Here is an 18,931-nt window from a genome sequence, read left to right as displayed (position 1 = left end):
GCACTACTGGTAAGCCAAAATGCCGCCACGAGACTATGCACAGCATAGTCTGCGCCACAAGTAGAGCTACACTCATGAACGAGGGCTATAGGTGAGATTAATCATTATATACCATTAAGCTATTAAAAATTAAAAAGCGAGATCAAAGCACGAGGGCAGAGAAGAATAATGCCCCAAGGCATAAGCGTATAAGACAACTACATGTACATGTTGTAGGAGTTGTTGAAATAAAGCCCTTACTTGAAATGATTAAGTAAAACAATGGTTTTTTTAATAGTTATATGGTCTGAAAATTGACCAAGTAAGAAAAAACACATACACAAAATTTTTCTCAACCAACATGACCGAGACCAAGTGGACTAGGTGAAATAACAACAACACGAAGTCACCGTCAAGTGTGACTAACTATGACCTAATTAGTCATAGCGCAGCCATAGCCCCTCTTCCCCTACTGTAGGCGACGCAAACACAGTGGGGTCAGACAAAAATTTTTGTAGTGCTTGTTGCAAGCGATGCAGAAAACGCTATTATTTCCAGGCCAGAAAGATGTACCTTGTCCGTGGCAAACAAACCAGGGATATCAATGCGCAGCTCTGGATGTTTTATATATTTTCCACCCAACCTTTTTAGAGCAGATGCAACAGCCCTATTTGTTTGCTTCCTAACCTCTTCTAAAACTACTTGATTCCTCCAACCCCTCCATACACCCCTGGGCAGAATCTGGGACCAAACTAAAGTGGTGGATGGTATCAGTCTAGAATGTTTTTCCAAGGTTTTGAGAACACTAAATCGCAGTTCAATTGATTTAGCCCCGTTTTGCATAGAGATATTATTGCCTCCGCTATGTATGACCAAAATCTGAGGTGGATCTTCTACCTTAAGCAATGTCTTAATCTTAAGAGCAAAGTTCACCCCACCTCATGTCCCCTTTGCCCGACAGAAAATGGATGCCTTGTGTCTACTTAGCTGTAAATCAGTGCCCCCACAAAACTTCCTTGCATGACATAAAGCATGTTTAATGATGGATGACCCAACAATCCAGATTTTTGTATAATCTGAAAAAGTGACATGCATGTAAATAAAAACATGAGATAAGGCTGTCACCTTCAATACCTTAACATTTTTGAGAGGAGCTACTGTCTTATATAACTAAGCAAACAAGAAGATTTCCATCTACCCTCAATTGCAAAAAACTGGTGACTTGCTCCTGACGCCCAAGCATTAGATGCTGCACCAATACGGAATGAATGTGTCTTGTACACCGTTGTGTCTAAACCTAATTTCTCTAGTAACATATAGAAATTGATACTACCTGGTATCTAGTCACCGAACTTTCTGAAATATGACAAACCATTGACCCCCTACACTTCGGCCTCACTGTAAATATAACCTAATGCGGGACACAGGACAAACAATCTTATGTGTAGACTTAAGTTGAATGGTAGCCGCCCTACCCGCCTGGTCAGTCTTTGAATGATGGACGTTTTTAATGTTGTTGTCAAGTGGTGAATATGACACATTTTGCACTTGGATAGCATGCCTCACATCCTGCTTTGTGTTTTGTACTAACTCGCCCATTCTGAAAAAAACAAAGAATGCTATAACAAATATAGTTGTAAAAAGTGTAGATTCATAATATGAATGGCAGATGCTTGGGGGGAGGGGGGGGGGGGGGACAGTGCTGGTTAAAATCTGCAAGGTAATTGGTTTTATAGTGTCATGGTGGGGATTGCTGCGGCTCAGGCACAGCAAAACATTTTTAAGTAAGAAATCTTGGGTCCTGTCTGGGAAGCCATGTTATTTACAGTGGTAGGAAATACCTGCAATATATGTTTTAGTTGTGTTGGCTGAGAATTTCCGCAGTGATAGGAATGATACAAAAACGGTACTAAATCTGACTGAGATAAGGACCAAACTGGCCGACCTTGATAGATTTGACAAAACAAATGAAATGCATTTACTACAGTATCATATAGTTTGTAGTTATTGTTTGACAAAGCATAACTTAAAAGCTCCTGGGATCTAAGCTGTAAATCATGAGCAGAAATGATGCAGGAATTGCTGATAGCTAGCTGTTTGCTCCTGGAAAACTGGCCTTGAATCGATTTCATTGCTGTCGGGAAAGAGAATATGTTTGAACATTGTATATCCCTGCTATATGCTTAGCCTTGAACTGAATATTAAGCATCAGACACTGCAAAACTAATTGCCTAAGCAAATACATGACTCTTTTGGACTTTGAGGTATTTAAATTGAGAATTGAAACTAAGGCTTCATTTTCAGTATGAATTATTAATCTTTTACCAGACAGATTGCTGTCCCAAATTGCAAAAGCCATAGTTATAGGAACTAGCTCCAAAAATGTTGTCTGAGAAGATATCCGATGCATTTCAAATGTCAGGCCAATCCAAGCATGCCCAATGATGACCGAAAACTGCCCTGCATCCCAAATCAGCAATACCTGCACTATCTTTATATAACTGGGGATCAAAATCATTTGACCAATTTACCAATCTATATGATGTAACTCCATTGAAATTTCCAAGAAACATTAACCAAGTGTCAATATCCCTTCTCATATCCTCAGTAACTCTACGCCTGTGATAAGGACGCGACAGCCCACAGGATGCATCAAACATCCTTCTAACCTTCTAACAAGTGCCCTACCATCTGTGATAGCACGAATACAGAAGTTCAGCAACTCAGTTTATTCTTAAACTCTAGTAAAGTAACTTTGCGGTTTTTTTCCAAGGGGATCTTAACAGTCATACGAGATGTGTTAATTTCTAAGCCAAGGTACACTAGACAGTTTGCGGGACCAAGAGTTTTGTCTTCAGCTAATGGGACTCCTATCGACACAGTCCTGTGATCCAGCTTTTCAAGCTTTTAAAAAATCAGCTAAATAATGCACTATGTTGCCACAACCTGACCTGTCCCTAAATACCCATTCTAAAAAAGTTAAACATTTCTCAAACCTAGCACAGCTAACAGAGCAGCCAAATGGTAAACACTTGTCAATAAAAATCATGTCTTGTATCTTAAAACCTAACAACTCAAAATCAGACTTGTGAATCAATCTAAAGGCACTTTTAATATCAATGCGAGCTATTTGTGCCTCGGGGCCCAGATAAGCTAACATACAAAGGGCTTCATCCAAAGAGGAAAATTTGACTGATCATGAACACTAACTTTTGTCAATAAAGTAATTAACACTAAATCATTATGGGTATGATAAGTGGTGAATGAGTCGAAATGAGCCATCATTTTTAGGCACCATGCCCACCGGTGACAACCTTAGATTAGAAAGTTGTGAAAACACAAAGGGGCCCGCAACCCTCCCCAAAATTAGCTCCTTGTTGACGGACTGCATAGCTTCGCGCTGCAAACTGTACAAAGATTTAGGTTTTTAGCAACTGATGCAACTCGTGGACCCTGGTAACCAAGCTTAAACCCATATTCAAAACCTTGTTATAATTCAAAAGCAGCTAGTCGATCCGGATAGTGAGCGAGATATTTACTTAAGTTTAGAACATTAACCGGAGAGTGTGTAATGATGCTAAGGTTTAAATTGGTGGGTTGCGCTTGAGGGGCTCTGGGACGCTGAGGTAGGGCAGGTCTAGCATAGGTGGACGTGGTTGACTGCATTCTAGGTAACTGAGGGCGCCAGGACGTTAAAACGCTGTTTGGCCTGTAAGTTGAATCAAAACCTGAACCGCGTCTGCATTTGATATAGGGGTGATTTAAAGAAACACAAAATGCACTCATGCTTGTATTGACATACACACTTTTGTTGCATTGACCTTTATAATTGAATTCATAACATCTAACGGGGACGTTGTGTGTCACAGACCATTGAACAGCCAAAGGGCTGTACATATATATAAGCAACAACTCTTGATCAACAACAGCAAATGACATTTTGGATTACATTCTTTTTTCAAACGGAATTGTATGTCATAATCTCTCCAGCCGAGAGCTTTAGCACGACTAGCCCCGAGCCTAATAGTATGCATATACTTGAATAAAGCTGTACTGCACTCGGGTTGTGCTAGGATATATATAGAGGCATAAACCATAAACTATAAATGCATCAGTCCATACCTGAATATCTTTAATAACCTTGGGTATGTATTTGGACGACAAGGTAATGTTGCCACCTTGCATAGAGAAGTGTTTTGTATCGTCATTAGGATCAGATTCATAAGTGCGATCGACTAAAAGCCCCAAGTTAACATACTCGCCAATAGCTAATTTTAGCTTGAGATTATTCGAAACATTGTGCCCAAGGTCATTATGGTAACTTTGCACATGAGACTTTTGATTGTTACTTATGGCTAGTGTAGGTAGAATGTCAGTACTTAGATACTCTACGGATGCATCCTGGGTCATCTCGTTCTGTAGATGATAGGTCTCTACCCTACTAGACATGGCGGCAATCACTGCCCGTGTCACCTCGTCCAACTGCTCTCTGTTCAGCGCTGCTGGTTGCTTTTGGGTTGACACAGTTTCCTTATCTAGGTAAGGTGAGGAGGACAAATCAACAATATTCAAACTATGCTGGGGACCAGATAGATCAACCAGATTCACACTACGCTGGGAACCACCAGAGCTGTCTGTTGCGACGTGCTTCCGGTCGCACGGCTTTGCAAGTGGTGCAGGTGGGGCCTTTCGAACTTTCCTCTTTGGCATAGTCTACTCATTTAAAATAAAAAATAAAAATCAACACATATATATTTTGTAAGATAGACAAAATAATCGTCGGATGTTTTTGAAAACACGTGCACGATCGAGCAATTGCTACGTGTGATGCGTTTTATTTTGAAGCAATGGCTACATGTGCCGTATTACGAACAAATTAAATCCATAAAAATCTAAGCTTTAAATTGTCATCGAGGATTGAAATAGAATTTTAAAAAATTATTAGAATTTTTTGTAACAAAATAATTTACACAAAACGACGGCATAATTATTAACATTATAAAATGGATAAACCTGAAACAAAAACACGTCTTACCTCTTAAATATATTTTGACTGATGACTGATGCAAGTACAGAATGACGTCACAGGTTTGGCTAATAGCTCAAAATGTAAGGCCGATGGTAAGGCTAATACCAGGAGAAGCAGGTTATTGTGGGAATGATAGTTGTGAAATATGTGCCGAGATTTATGAGTTGATAATAAAATCAAATGTAAATATGATAAAATCTAAACATGATTTTCCTTTGATAAATGGATTTAACTCTGATTAGTTAAATCGTATTATTATATCATTTCCTTAGAAGAAAATGAAATATGCCTATTTCAAGTATATTTCCAACAGGGTGATTTTCCTTTTTGATCAATTGTTGTGGGATGAGCGTAAGACTTCTGTACGGCATCGGCATATTGAACATATTTGAAATCTAAACAACCGATTACGGGCTGTTGTTCTTTGCTTTGAGGGGCATAATTTCTTTAGTGGCATGTCACTTTAGACAAGACTTTGTCTGTGGTTTTTTTAATTGTAATTTCTATTAAAACACCAGATAATTTACAGTCTTCGATATTTTTTAAAATATTTTATACTCATAATATTAGGGACCAGGCAAAATTTATTACTATGATAGGAGACGTACACAAAAATATCTTTTTAAAAAAATTGACATGTAGACGTCCCATGGCTTTCACTTTGAAAAAAAATATGTGTAGCCTGTAGGCTTAAAAAAAGTTACTGACCCATGAATATGAATCTTCATATTCAGGAGACTGTAGCAACCAACACTACAAGAAGTACAATGTAAACAATTGTTGTTGTACACTATAAGTACAGTGAATGTACATGGAAGGGAATAACTCCCTGTTAAATGCATATAGAATAGCCACAACTTGAGTAAATAGGCATAGAAAGTATGGATTTCATATCCTGGTGACAATTAATAGGCTTAAGTTAATTACTGAGATAAGAGTAAATACTTTGAAACAGTTTTAAACAATTTAATCATTAAATTTATAAATTTGCAGCAATTTTGCTATTTAATTCTATGAAATGACATTAAGCAACCTGAAAAATATAACCCCATTTTTGGGAAAGAATATTATCTTTCAAATGTAGCTTACAATATGTAGATAGATGCAATTACAATAGTATACAAAGTCTCTAAATATCCAAGTTCATGCTCCCTCCAGTCAAAAAGTGATATTTCAGATGTATTTACATGAAAAAGACCCCCTTTCCAATTGTCTTCATTAACAATACATGTAGGATATGTAAATGTACATTTGACCTACAAACAACATCTGCTGTGATTACTTATTTTGAAATGAACAAGAATCAACATCTTTTTATTGTATGCTAGTATATGCATAAAAAATTTAGAAACACATGTAAATTTCTCATGGAGTTCTCATCCATCTCCATCTACCCGGATGTGTTTGAAATTTGTTTAAGTTACGACGGGCATCACACTTGTAGGTCTAACTGTTTCAGCATGGTTTGACAAAAGGAGACTAGAAACAAGAATATATGAACTGGTAGATATGATACATGTACTCACTAAATACGATTGTTTTTTTTCCTGTTTAATGGAAACAACAAACCTCGTGCAGGACAGTAAATCTATTTGTGATTTTTAAAATGCTACAAATCATCCAATTTACCAAAGAAAAAGTAATTGCTAGCATCAGTGATGATTATTTCAAATATGTATTTGAGAAATGACTTAAGGAAATTGCCTCAAGTTTCATAATATTAAGTAAAATATTAAGTAAATGTTTCAAACTAATGTTTTTTATGAAAATCTGAAGATAGGGGGTGCGTATACATGTAAGGGTATTTCTACGTAATGTGATGCTTTTATCATGATAATATCACGTAGATGTATGTATGGTTTCTTATCAAAGGAGGTTGAACAACGATTGATATATAAAAAAAAATAAGTAGTTAGGTTTTACTGAAGGAGAGCCCTATGAATTAATGTTAATTTAAATAAAGAAAAGTTCAAATGGTTGGTTTACTTAAATGGCCGTATTTTTCTTAAACCTCAATGAAATTGGCAATATGAGGCATCGTTTTACGCAGAATTGCACAAGCTTTCTAATTTTAAGACACGATATCGTTTCAGAGAATGTTAGTGTGACTTAAAAGTAAGTTATAGGAAACAAGTGACGGTTTCGGATAACAAGGGGAGTACCTCCCTCTTGAATAAGTTTTTAAAAAGATGTTTGTCTTTAAAAAAGAAAATATGTTTAAAGTAATAATTTTTTTCTTTAGTCGACTCATTTTCAAAAAGCGTTTGTCCCATAGGTACTTAATGCTAAAAAAAGTTTTTGTCTCACGCTTTTCCTTTATGAAAACAGTCATTGTCCCATGCCTGTTTGTACCAGTCCCACCATAGTGATAAATTTTGCCTGGTCCCCTAGTCTAGTCAATATACAAAATGATACCAGGAAAATTGCTACAAAAAGTTTTTTCTGCTTTAAGTTATACTACATTACAGAGTAAACAACATATTAAAACTACACACAAATATCATTTGCTGAAGACGTTGAAAAGGGGATCTTTAATGTGACCACGAATTGTAAAATTTGAATTTAAATGTTTTGTGTGGTTTGTCCTCTATACACAGGAAATTACGAGGTTATGATGACACAAGTCAGTGACGTATCACCTCACAAGTCGCTGAGACACTGTAAAAGCATTTTCATTGATTTTAGATAAGCTTCATTGATCATTCCTGTTACATAAGTACATAAAAGTTGGGTTACCCGGTAACTTTTTTTTTATTTGCTGCTTTGTGTAAGAAGTTAACGACATAAATTCAAACAAGTAGGCAACTAGCTAAACTTGCAAACCACAATTATCGCCCAGTGCCATATTCCTTATATTAAACATTAGTTCCATAATCTGAGATAAAATATTCTAAAGGAGATGCCAAAAAGTCCCATGCTTCATTTCTTATTGAACGTAAAATCGACTTCATATGTTTGATAAAAATCCGGTGAGCCAAGTGTGACAATTTTATGCAATTTATACGCATATAAGGTACACGGTACAAATTCGAAAGCAGTTTTTGAAATTCAGTTTGATTTATAATTCTTCAAGTCTATTTTTTTTAATTTATGCACATACATGGATGAAACAATTTTTTGTGAATAATATTCTTCAATTCAAATGATTTAAAAACTAAAAACACTTTGAATTGAATAAGATATTATAGAAAGTGTGTTTTCTGCAAGAAAGATCTGGATACAGGGAAAACAATTGAATTACGTGAAAAGGGAAGCATTGGTGTTAACAATTCGAATTCTGAAAGAGGTGATTGTATATCTACTAGGGCTGGACAGATTCTTCATGAGGAATCCCGACGCTCTTATGTCAATCCCATAATTATGAAGAGTTTAGAGGAAAATCAACATCACCGGTAATCCCTATTCCATCCAAATCTGTTTGATCAGAAATGCAATTAAGTTTTAAAGAAGAATGTCTATTTTGTGGAAAACCGGTAAATGATAATGCTAAAAAAAAAAGACATTGTGTACAGTAAATACTTGATATAAAACGAACGTCGAACACTTATGTCACACAATTCTCGCAAATTGATCCTAAGATAATGTTTCAGAGGTTGACAACTGTTGAATCAGAAACACAACAGCTGAGTTGTTTCACTATAAACTTTCAACCTTTCCGTCACCAATGTTTAAATCAAAGAAAAAGCCAGGCTTGGTGAAGCTATATGAAGTACATGATTGCCATGCTGAAAAACTTCCAACAACCAATCTATTAAATGTAATCGATGGAGGATCTCATGGTCCAAAGCCGAGACATTTTCCAAGATTTGCTTAAAATATGTTGATCATGTCAAAGGCACTTTCAAAATCCCATCATTGTAATGGATGGTTACATCGGCACGTCAACTAAAGATATGACTCACATGAGGCGCACCAAAGGAATTCAAACAAACTCAATAACTTACTGAGAATATGCCAGTGAGAATAAAGAAGAAAGCTTTTCTTCTGAATGTATCAAGCAAGCAACGCTTTGCTGAACTCCTTGTACGAGAACTAGAAGAGAGCATGCAATATCGAAGCTATACAAATTAGGGTGATGCAGATTTGTTGATACATCTGACAGCTGTTAATAAAGGCAGATGATTACACGGTGGTTGTATGTGGAAAAGACACTGATTTGCTAGTTCTGCTGTCGCCTTATGCAAAAGAAGGTAGACAATTTTTTTTTCACCACTGCAAAACAACAGAGTTTGGGATATATCAAAAGCAAAGTCAGTTCTTAGAAGTTGTTGTCAACTCTTGTTTATTCATGCTTTATAAGGGTGTTACACAACTAGTCGTTTGAATGACATAAGAAAACCTGCTGCCTTGAAAAAGATAATGACATTTATCTAAAATCACAAGAAGCTGTATTTTTGCAAGAAAATTTTAGCAAAGAAGATATAATATAGGCAGGAGAAGAAGCATTGGTAAACCTGTATGGTAAAGTATCGCTAGAGGGTTTATACATTCTCAGATGGAGAAAGTTCACGACAAAGGCATTGTCATCTAAAAAGAAAGGTGTGGTCCACGTGCAGTCACTTCCACACACTTCTGATGATGCCATATTTCATTCAGTGCGAGTTTACTTACACTGTCAGTACTGGAAAGACATATCAGTGGCAGACTTTGATCCTACAGAAAGGGGTTGGACTCTCAAAACTGACACACTTCTACCTAATGAAATGTCTAAACCACCTGCACCTGAATTCCTATTGAAAATCATCCAGTGCAATTGTAAACCAACTACGACCATAAGAAATGTAGCTGTCGAAAAAATGGCATAGCGTGTTCAGGTGGATGTTGAGAATGTAAAGGGATCAACTGTTCCAATTCAAGAAATACAAGAATCTGATGAGAGTGAGAACCAATTTAAAGTTACAAAACTACCTGTTAGATTCCTGTATAATAAATGGATGTATATTCCATTTTATTTTTCATAATTGTGATGTAAACAATGTGCATCAATTGTAGATATCCAATCTTGTTATCAGGTTAAAAAAATAATCTGATACCAGTTTGAATTGATTTGGTTATAATTTAGTTCTTTATAGACGATTAAAGAATTAAAATAATAAATAAATAAAACATTGATTTACTTTGGATATTTTAATTAAATTTTCAAGACAAGTCATTATTTTGTAGTCGATGCATCGTATTTCACATAAATAACTTTTTTTCTAAAAAAAAAAATATATGACATAATATATTTGAATCATAATCTTTTCTGTCTTTTGAATCATTCATTTATCGTCTTAAGAGGAAAATCCATTTTAAAGTCTCTATGCAAGCACTAACAGGTGTTGATCGGTAACACAATCTGGTGAGTATAAAATCAAGTTTCTTAGCGACACCAAAATCTAATGAGTTAAAAATCAGTCATAAACTTAATGTCCCAATTACTGCATTTATTAAAAATTAATCAGTTGCATCACGAGTATATCATGATGTTGAATTGAGATGATCCTGATGGTTTTAGGGTAATGTTAAAAAAAAAACATCAACTCTATGTGATTCAAAAAAGATTCCTAGAAATCAAATTTTATCATTCATAAAATCTAAGTGATTCAAAAGCAAAGCAGGTCTATACTAAAGACCAAACTGCTCATTTGTTTGAATCTACTCCGAATGGCGTAAACCAATTCGTGGTCGTTAAATCTGTTGGTTCAATTCAAAGGTATTAAACAAGAAAATTTATAGTGGAAAGGATTTCGTAGTTTTTTTTCTTTTTAAAATAAAACGTGAATAGAAATGATAATAAGACTTAATTTAACCCAAAATTCTTATTTTACGACATAAAAATCAGTTAAGTTTTCGGCAATGCGGAGGAAAGTGGATTTGATTTTGAATGCTGAGAAGACCAATCGCCACATAAAGGTTGCTAAAGCTCAGAAAAAGGATGGTCTAGTTCGAACGTGGACGCTCTCTTTGGCAGACCAATCACATATTTATACCCGCACTTTCTAAAGAAAGTTTGGGTATATTGTTGTTACCCTGATCCGTCCGTCCGTCCGTCCGTCTGTCACGTTTTACTTTCTCAGACTGCTCATACATCTTATAAACCAGCAAACTGAACTCTTAGAGTTTGATTTGGGGTATCATGTTGTTTTGTAAAAATGTTTCAAGAATTCTCTGTTAGTCCTGGGGGTCAAATAATTGGTAAAAAATGACGTTTTTTCACAAAAAACCTTCTTCCTCGAACTCCTCCTACATTTTCAACAGTAGACAAATCATCTTTTGGAATATGTTTTAGGGTATCCTATAGATGCGCAATAAGGAATTTTAATAATCGGAATTTTCAATTTTGTCCTGGGGGTCATTTAATGGCTAAAAATGACGTTTTTTAAACAAAAAAAAACTGGTTTCAAAAACGTAATTTTTTTTTGGCAGTAGCCAAATGATCTTCTAGAATATGATTGGGGGTGTCATATTGAGGCGTAATCAGGTTCCAGAATTTTTTTTTTATAAAGGGTATCAGTGGGCAACAAAAAATGACGTTTTTTGGCAAAAAAAATATGGTTCCCAGAACTCCTCTAACAACTTTTGGATAAGCTACGTCATCTCTTGGGATATAATTGGAGCTGTCCTATAGATGTGCAATAAGGTTTTAAAAATTTAAATTTCATCCAGGGAGTCAAATAGTAGCAGAAAATTGATGTTTATCACTAAAAAAACAAACATTGATCCAAGAGCTCCTCTTATGATTTAATGGATAGACAATCATATCTTGGAATATGATAGGGACTGTTCTATAGATGTGCAGTAAGGTTTTCAAAATCTAAATTTCATCCAGGGAGTCAAAAAGTAGCAGAAAATTGACGTTTATCACTTCAAAAAAACATAGATCCTAGAACTCCTTTTATGATTTAATGGATAAACACATCATATCTTGGGATATTATAGGAATTGTTCCATTGATGTGCATTACGGTTTTGAAAAATTAAATTTAACCCTGAGGCCCATTACCTACCGGTACATACCTTTTGATGCCCTTTAAGGATCAAGAATATATATGGTTAAGGGGTGGGGATCTCAACCGTTTTCGAGATATTCGTGCACTTCCTGTTCAAGGGGGGTCATGACCACCCCCGGGGCCCATGACCTACATACCGTTTGATGCCCCTTGACACAAGGAACAAGAGTATATATGGTTTAAGGGTGGGAATCTCAACTGTTTTGAAGATATTAAGGGACTTGCTGTTTGAGGGGGTCAGGACCACTCACAGAGCCCATGACCTACATAACATTTGATGCCCCTTGACATCAGAAACATGAATATATATGGTTTAGGGGTCATGATTATAACAGTTTCTGAGATATATGGTAATTTCAAATTCCTGGGGGGTGGGGATGACCCCAGGGGTCAGATCTAATAAACCCTATATATTGCCGGTAACAGCCAATATATGATTATGAAAACCCTATATTATTATCTTTGTCCGTTTTCAAGTTACCATTTACAATAGAGTCTACGATTCTTCCTACAAGGTTCAATGTTAGACCCCACACCCTTTTGACACCCCCTCCCCCGAAAAGTGGTTGTCTAACCCAAAATGAGAAAAATGAAACCAGGGTGCACAACTAGATATGCAGGCCTATCATATCCGAGAGTTTTGTACAATTCTGTTCAGCCATCTCTGAGAAACAAGTTCAGAGCAGGAAAGAAGAAAAAGAAGATGAAGAATAATAATACATGTTTTAAGAACCGTACAAAAACAGTAAGTCTCCAAATTTCATTCGGGAGACGTAATGATAAAGATTAAATAGAGATAGGGTCATCAAACATCAATAATTTAAAGATAATTGACAATTTCTAATTCTAAGGGGGTCAGGATGACCCCTTAGGGTCATGACTTACATGCCATAATGATCTGATGCGCCTGCATGACCTAAGGAGGAATAATTATATCTTTGGATTAAGGTGGGGATCTCAATGGTTTTTATGATATTTAATAATTTCAGGAAGAGCACTTGGGACCATGACCTACATACCATCTTAAATGCCTTGAACAAAGAAACAATAATATAATATGTACATGATATATGATTCAATTTAAGAACCCAGATATAGATCAATCATCTGTTTTGTAATACTTCCTATGTATATATACATGTAGATACATGTAGATGTATTAGTTTGTGTTCTGTTCTATACTATTCATGTTCATGACTGTAGTATGGCTTAGTCTTACTTTAAATTCATTAAAAAATTGTCAAATATATGACTTGGAACTCCCAAGGGGGTTAAAGACAACACCTGGAGGTCATTAATGTACTTTACACCATTTGATGCATCATAATGACATTAGAAGATATTTTGTAATTTCCTGTTTCGTGGGGTCAGAACAGTCCCATAAGGTCATGACCTACATTGTATTTGATGCATTATAATACATTAAGAAAGAAATACTCCTTCCTTCCTATTATAACTCATATAAAAATGATAAGTGTCTACACCAACTTACATGTAATACACAAATTTAATAAGAAATTGTTTATACAGGGTCAATATGGGGTCAACTCAATAGTGCATGCAGTCTGACAAATGAAAAAAATAACTTTTGCAACTAAAATGACAGAAACTTTACAAATGCGATAGGAAAGGTAACGATGATAAGCTTATTTAAATATTAAAAGATGATGATACAGTATGCTGTCAAAGGGAGATCACATTTAGAAAGTGAAAGTAGAACTTATATATGTATGCTGGCATCTCATTATAATGTGCTTCTGCTACTACATGTATTATGCTTACCTAAATTGGTCAACATCATAATGATAATCCAATTAAAACACAATAATGAATTCCTTTAGCTGATCTTAACTAATCCGTTTCTGCATACGGAAAACACAGACATGTATGTATGGGTGTTGCTAAAACGCGGAACGGAAAACGGAACGGAAAGCGGAATGGAATGGAAAATATCATCACGTTTATCGCTTAAAAGGGTATAGACTGGCCAGAAATGATTTACTTTGTATCTTTTATTTATATCTAATGAATGATTATCAACATGTTGTTATCTTATTAATATTCATATGAATGTCTGTCAATTATAGCATTGTATTCATTCGGCTTTAGTTGAGTACAGAAACAGAAAAATCAAATGTATACGAATTGTGAAACATTAACATGATTAAACGAGCAAATTAGCTATAACTTTTTACTTATTTTTCTTATATGGTATTGCTGGCATATCAGCGTAACGTACACAGTTAGTGAAAGCGTTTTATGCGTGTTTTGAGTATTTTTATATTTCAAATATGATGTACATGTATATACTTACATCAAAATTGAATTTTGGGTGTTCTAGACGATCTTTTATCATACAGACGATACAGTATCATTGAGATGGAAGAAAAAAAAAACGTAGGACTGACGATATTAAAATTTAAAATACAATAAACATTAAAATACCCGGTAATTTTTGAAACTAGTAATTTGTGAAACTAGTATTTTTAGCAATGCAATTCTGTTTACGTTTGCATTACTAAGCAGTTGTTTATTCCAGCAGCTTTATACATATGATCCAAATAGAGAGCTCTAGACGTCGCCTTGTTTGATTTTCCGATTATATATTGGGACTATAGTCTGTCGATCCCAAAATACACATGTATTCATGCAGCACATTTGGACGATTTATAATGGAAAATGTTGACATCTTTTCTCCATTTGGAAGTCACTCAGAAGACCTTGCACAATTTTTCAACACTATCATCCGGGGCTGTTGAAATGCAAAACCCCGTAGACTTCTTTATTTTTAGCCGTGTATATATACCAGCTGATAAGCTAGAGAGGACGTTTTAAAGAAAGAATAATGAGAATGTTTAATTCTTCTAAAAGAGAATTGCTTGAACCCTGAGGTATATATAAATATACAGCAAAAAGTGAATCGAGGATATTTTGGGACAGAATATAGTGGTCAATGCATGTACTGTTAATTTTGAGGAAATGAATATTCTTGAATAAATAATCTAATATTGCTAATCTTTCAAAAAAAAATAAAAAGGTACATAAAGTATATCGTTTTAGCATGATTAACAAATCTATGAGGTAAATAATATTAGATAAGATTTTCCGTTTTCCCTTCCGTTCCGTTTTCCGTTCCGCGTTTTAGCAACACCCATGTGTATATACACGTGAACCCATCTAATCGAAGAGCTGGGTAAAACTAGTACCCGCTAATGAGACATGCAGACCTGTGTTGTGTACCGGTACGTAACTTCAGACAAAGATCATTCATTTGTAACATGCATGTATTTTTATGACCTATTCTTCAAATCCACGTGCACTATTTTATTAGGTAAATAACAGCTTTAAGGTGGTGCAGGACACCTACATATTGTGATGTACATGTATACTTTCTATTGAGATAAACAATACAGTATATTAAATATTGATTAAATATTTACTCCCCAAATAATGTTACGTAACATTGAAGCGCAATGGGTTTGAGCGTTTACATGTCTGTAGGAGCATTGGGGTCCAAGGTGTATTTTTGGTAATTTTACAATTGATATAAATGAATTTTCATGGGGAGGGGGGTCTGGACCCCTCACTCCCACCCCTTCTCTAAATCTGTGCACACGATGATGTTCATGTATGCACACAGAAGCACATCTAAAACCGGCAACCGCCACGGGGAGGGGGCATAATTTAATTTTTAATTTTGTTTGTAATAATTCTGTAGACCATTATAATTTCTATGACATAAAATGTTAAGATTATTGATTAACTGAAAATTCACGCAAACAGTTCTACCCCAAATTGCACATAAAGTGCTGCTCATGTCACGATGTGTATTATCATATGGGAAGGGATCTCATCCTTCAGTTATGAAAATTATAAATTTTAATTGTATTACCAGAGCTTGCATATAGCCTTCATTTTTAATTAAACTGGTACAAAACAGTGTTATTTAGAGGCAAACACATGGTGCGGGTATTACTGTCTAATGACAGCATCTAGTTTGATATTATAGCTGAATAATTCTCATCAGAGATGGAGGAAGATGACTCGACGCCAGCGAAAGCGATCTGTCCAGGTTTGACCTACATGTACATTCATTGATAGAGTGAAATTATTTGGTACTTTCAGCAAGATTAAGTTCGTCGAGATCACAATCTGAACATTTGACAGTATCAAGAAAGAAAAACTAATGGGTATGTATTAAACTACAATACACTTTGCATGTTTGGATTCTAGACATGTGGTTGGAAGTCTTGGAAGGCGTCCAAACTCTATGCTAGTGGTACCTGTATTTTGATTATTGAGTTTTAATTCAGGGCTAAAATCTCTCTTAACCGTTTCATTTTTACCAAATCAAATCGTAAAACACACTGAGTTTAAACGAATAATGGTGGGGATGGATATACCCAGGGAGAGCAAATTATCATAGATTTACAATGCACACGATATTCAACTAATTTAATTATTACTAGACTTTAACCCGTGTGTGCACGGGTTGACAATGCATATTAATTCGGGCATTTACGAAATAGATACATCAATTTTGCACACCATGTTGATATTAAGGTAGTCCATCCATAACTGTCATATTTCATATCTCGTGAATTGCAAGTTTGATAAAATCTTAGTGTGATTTCAAAGGGTTTATTCAAAAATAAAGATTCACCTTTAAAATTTTGAATTTTTTTTTTATCATTAACAAAATCCCATCTTGAAATTAACATTGAAGTCTATGGGAAAAATGCATTTTTAAATATATCTTTATTGTACAAATAATTTTCTCACAAATCTCTAGGTAAAAAGTTGCAAAAGCTTTCCTTTTTTTTGATAATGTTAAAAAAACATATTACTGTACATATTTTTGATAATACAATTTTATTAATTTATGCAAGAGGCAGATAACTCTTTAAAAAAAGTTCCAAGTGCAAAAAGTTCATTTAATGGACTGCATACTTATTCCCGAGTTTGGTTTATGTCGGCCTCATAATAATTTCAAAATAGAAATTCAATATAGTTCATATCAACCAAAGATGTTGAATTCACCTCATTTATGGATGGACTACCTTAAACGCACTGCGTTAGAGTTATCTCCCGTATATTGTTTCATGAACAGAATAATTATATGGCAAATTTTTAATGAAAACTTGCACGTATTTATATTATCGTTTTTTAATTTATCCATGCAAATGTGATATTGTGGAAATATAAACTAAGGAGCATCCCGCGATTTAGCGTGAATGTAATGTGCATGAGTAATATTGTAAAATCCGAAAAATTCAGACGATTTCCGGATTTTTTAAAAGGAATTTTCGTTGATTATTGTTTAGCGAAGCCTGATTGAGAAAAACTAAAAACAAATTGGTATTATCCAAGTACCAACGATGTTAAAAATTAATAAAACAAAAGACAGTACTCTTCCGATTTCTCGGTATTAAAACCCAAAAATTCAAGTCTATTATTTTAATATAGTAGTATAGATATTAGAACTATTTCGTTAAAGTCAGGTAACCATTTAATGAGAAATTATAAAACAATTATTGTAGGTGAGAGCATGTATGACTGATTTTTAACTCATTAGATTTCGGTGTCTCTAAGAAACTTGATTTTATACTCATGATTTGATTGGTTAATTTAGATATTAAACATCCAATCTCAAATTTCATATCTTATACTAATAATATTCAATAAAACATAGGGTTGAGTAGGTTTTAAAAATCCACCAATTTCATAACTAAACTAATGTATGAATATTAGTGTGAAAAATTGATGCTTTCTGTACAAACTTAATTAATGACGTGAGGTGATAGCAAACATTCATCGAAAAACAAAACTTAAATCTTAAAACTATAAAAAGATTTTGAGCCGCAAAAAATACCTGTTATACATTATATCAACACGATGTAATGAATCAGGGGGTACATGAAGCTATAATTACGAATTTTAATTATTTTAAGAGAAGACAAGGGAATAGCTGGTTTTTCTCGTAATTTTTACCTATATATATATATATATATATATACCTATTTACCTAAGATATTTTGTTGAGTGTTAACATACCAATAATACAGCTACAAATACTGTTTATGCTGGTGATCCTTAAAAAGAGATCATTTGTATGTCTGTCAGACGAGCGTCACGCGTGAATATTGTCTTGTTATTGTCATCACAAATTTCTGACATAAATGGGAAATATGAAAATTGTTTGACTTGATAGAACGTTTACCAAAAGTCTTGATGTCTCGGACTGGCAGCATGAAATGCAACTTTGTAAATGTTTAGGTACATGTAACCTGAGTCACTCAGGTGACCAAATGCATATCAATTTCGTCGGTCATCGCGTGCGTTGTCCGTTTCCTATTTTACATTTTAACATCTTCTTAAAAAGTACAAGGCCAATTGATACCAGTTTTGGTGTGAAACATATTTATGGTAAGAGCAATCTAAATTGTGACATTTATGATCTTACTATCCCGGAGCCTTATGGACAGGGCCAATCTTCCAAAAAAGGCACCTTTTCAAAAATATTCTTCTCTACTCCCACACATGTAGAAAAAAGTCCATGAATAAAGCCTGCTGCCAAATTGGTAAATTAATGGCTCTTGGGTCAATTGTTTAGACCTGTGGGCGGCGCTAATTTGGTCACTAAGTGAACAAGTATTCAATCTTAGAAAATATTATCTATTCTATCTGAGAAAATTAAATACATGATTAAGGTGTACATGAATCCCTCTAATTTTAAAATAAATGTCCCCTGAGTCAGGAGTTCAGGCCCTAGGGCGGGGAGAATATGGTTATATATTGAAAACGTACTAAATTTTTACAATATCTTCATCTTTACTTCCACAGTAGTGGGAGAAAACCTGAATGACTGATGATAATGTTCATGAAACCCTCTCCCTAAAATGTGAAATTTATGGTCAGGGATTCAGACCCTT

The 18,931-nt window shown here is 34.7% G+C and overlaps 1 protein-coding gene and 1 pseudogene across 1 annotated transcript; both read right to left on the bottom strand.

Moving 5' to 3' along the window:
* Positions 1-238: 238 nt before the first annotated feature.
* LOC128185837 (uncharacterized) lies at positions 239-2,111 on the bottom strand (annotated as a pseudogene).
* Positions 2,112-2,910: 799 nt separating this feature from the next.
* On the bottom strand, positions 2,911-4,689 carry LOC128183697 (uncharacterized). Its single transcript, XM_052852811.1, has 2 exons — positions 4,102-4,689; positions 2,911-2,949 (listed from the first exon to the last, which is right to left on the bottom strand). The coding sequence occupies exons 1-2, from the start codon at positions 4,687-4,689 to the stop codon at positions 2,911-2,913; spliced, it is 627 nt and encodes a 208-aa protein (XP_052708771.1).
* Between the last annotated feature and the right edge of the window lie 14,242 nt (positions 4,690-18,931).

The sequence above is a fragment of the Crassostrea angulata genome, chromosome 5 (assembly GCF_025612915.1).
Source record: "Crassostrea angulata isolate pt1a10 chromosome 5, ASM2561291v2, whole genome shotgun sequence".
In the NCBI taxonomy this organism is placed as follows: Eukaryota; Metazoa; Mollusca; class Bivalvia; order Ostreida; family Ostreidae; genus Magallana; species Magallana angulata.
The sequence above is the reverse complement of the archived record's forward strand: the minus strand, read 5'-3'. Positions and strand labels throughout refer to the sequence as shown.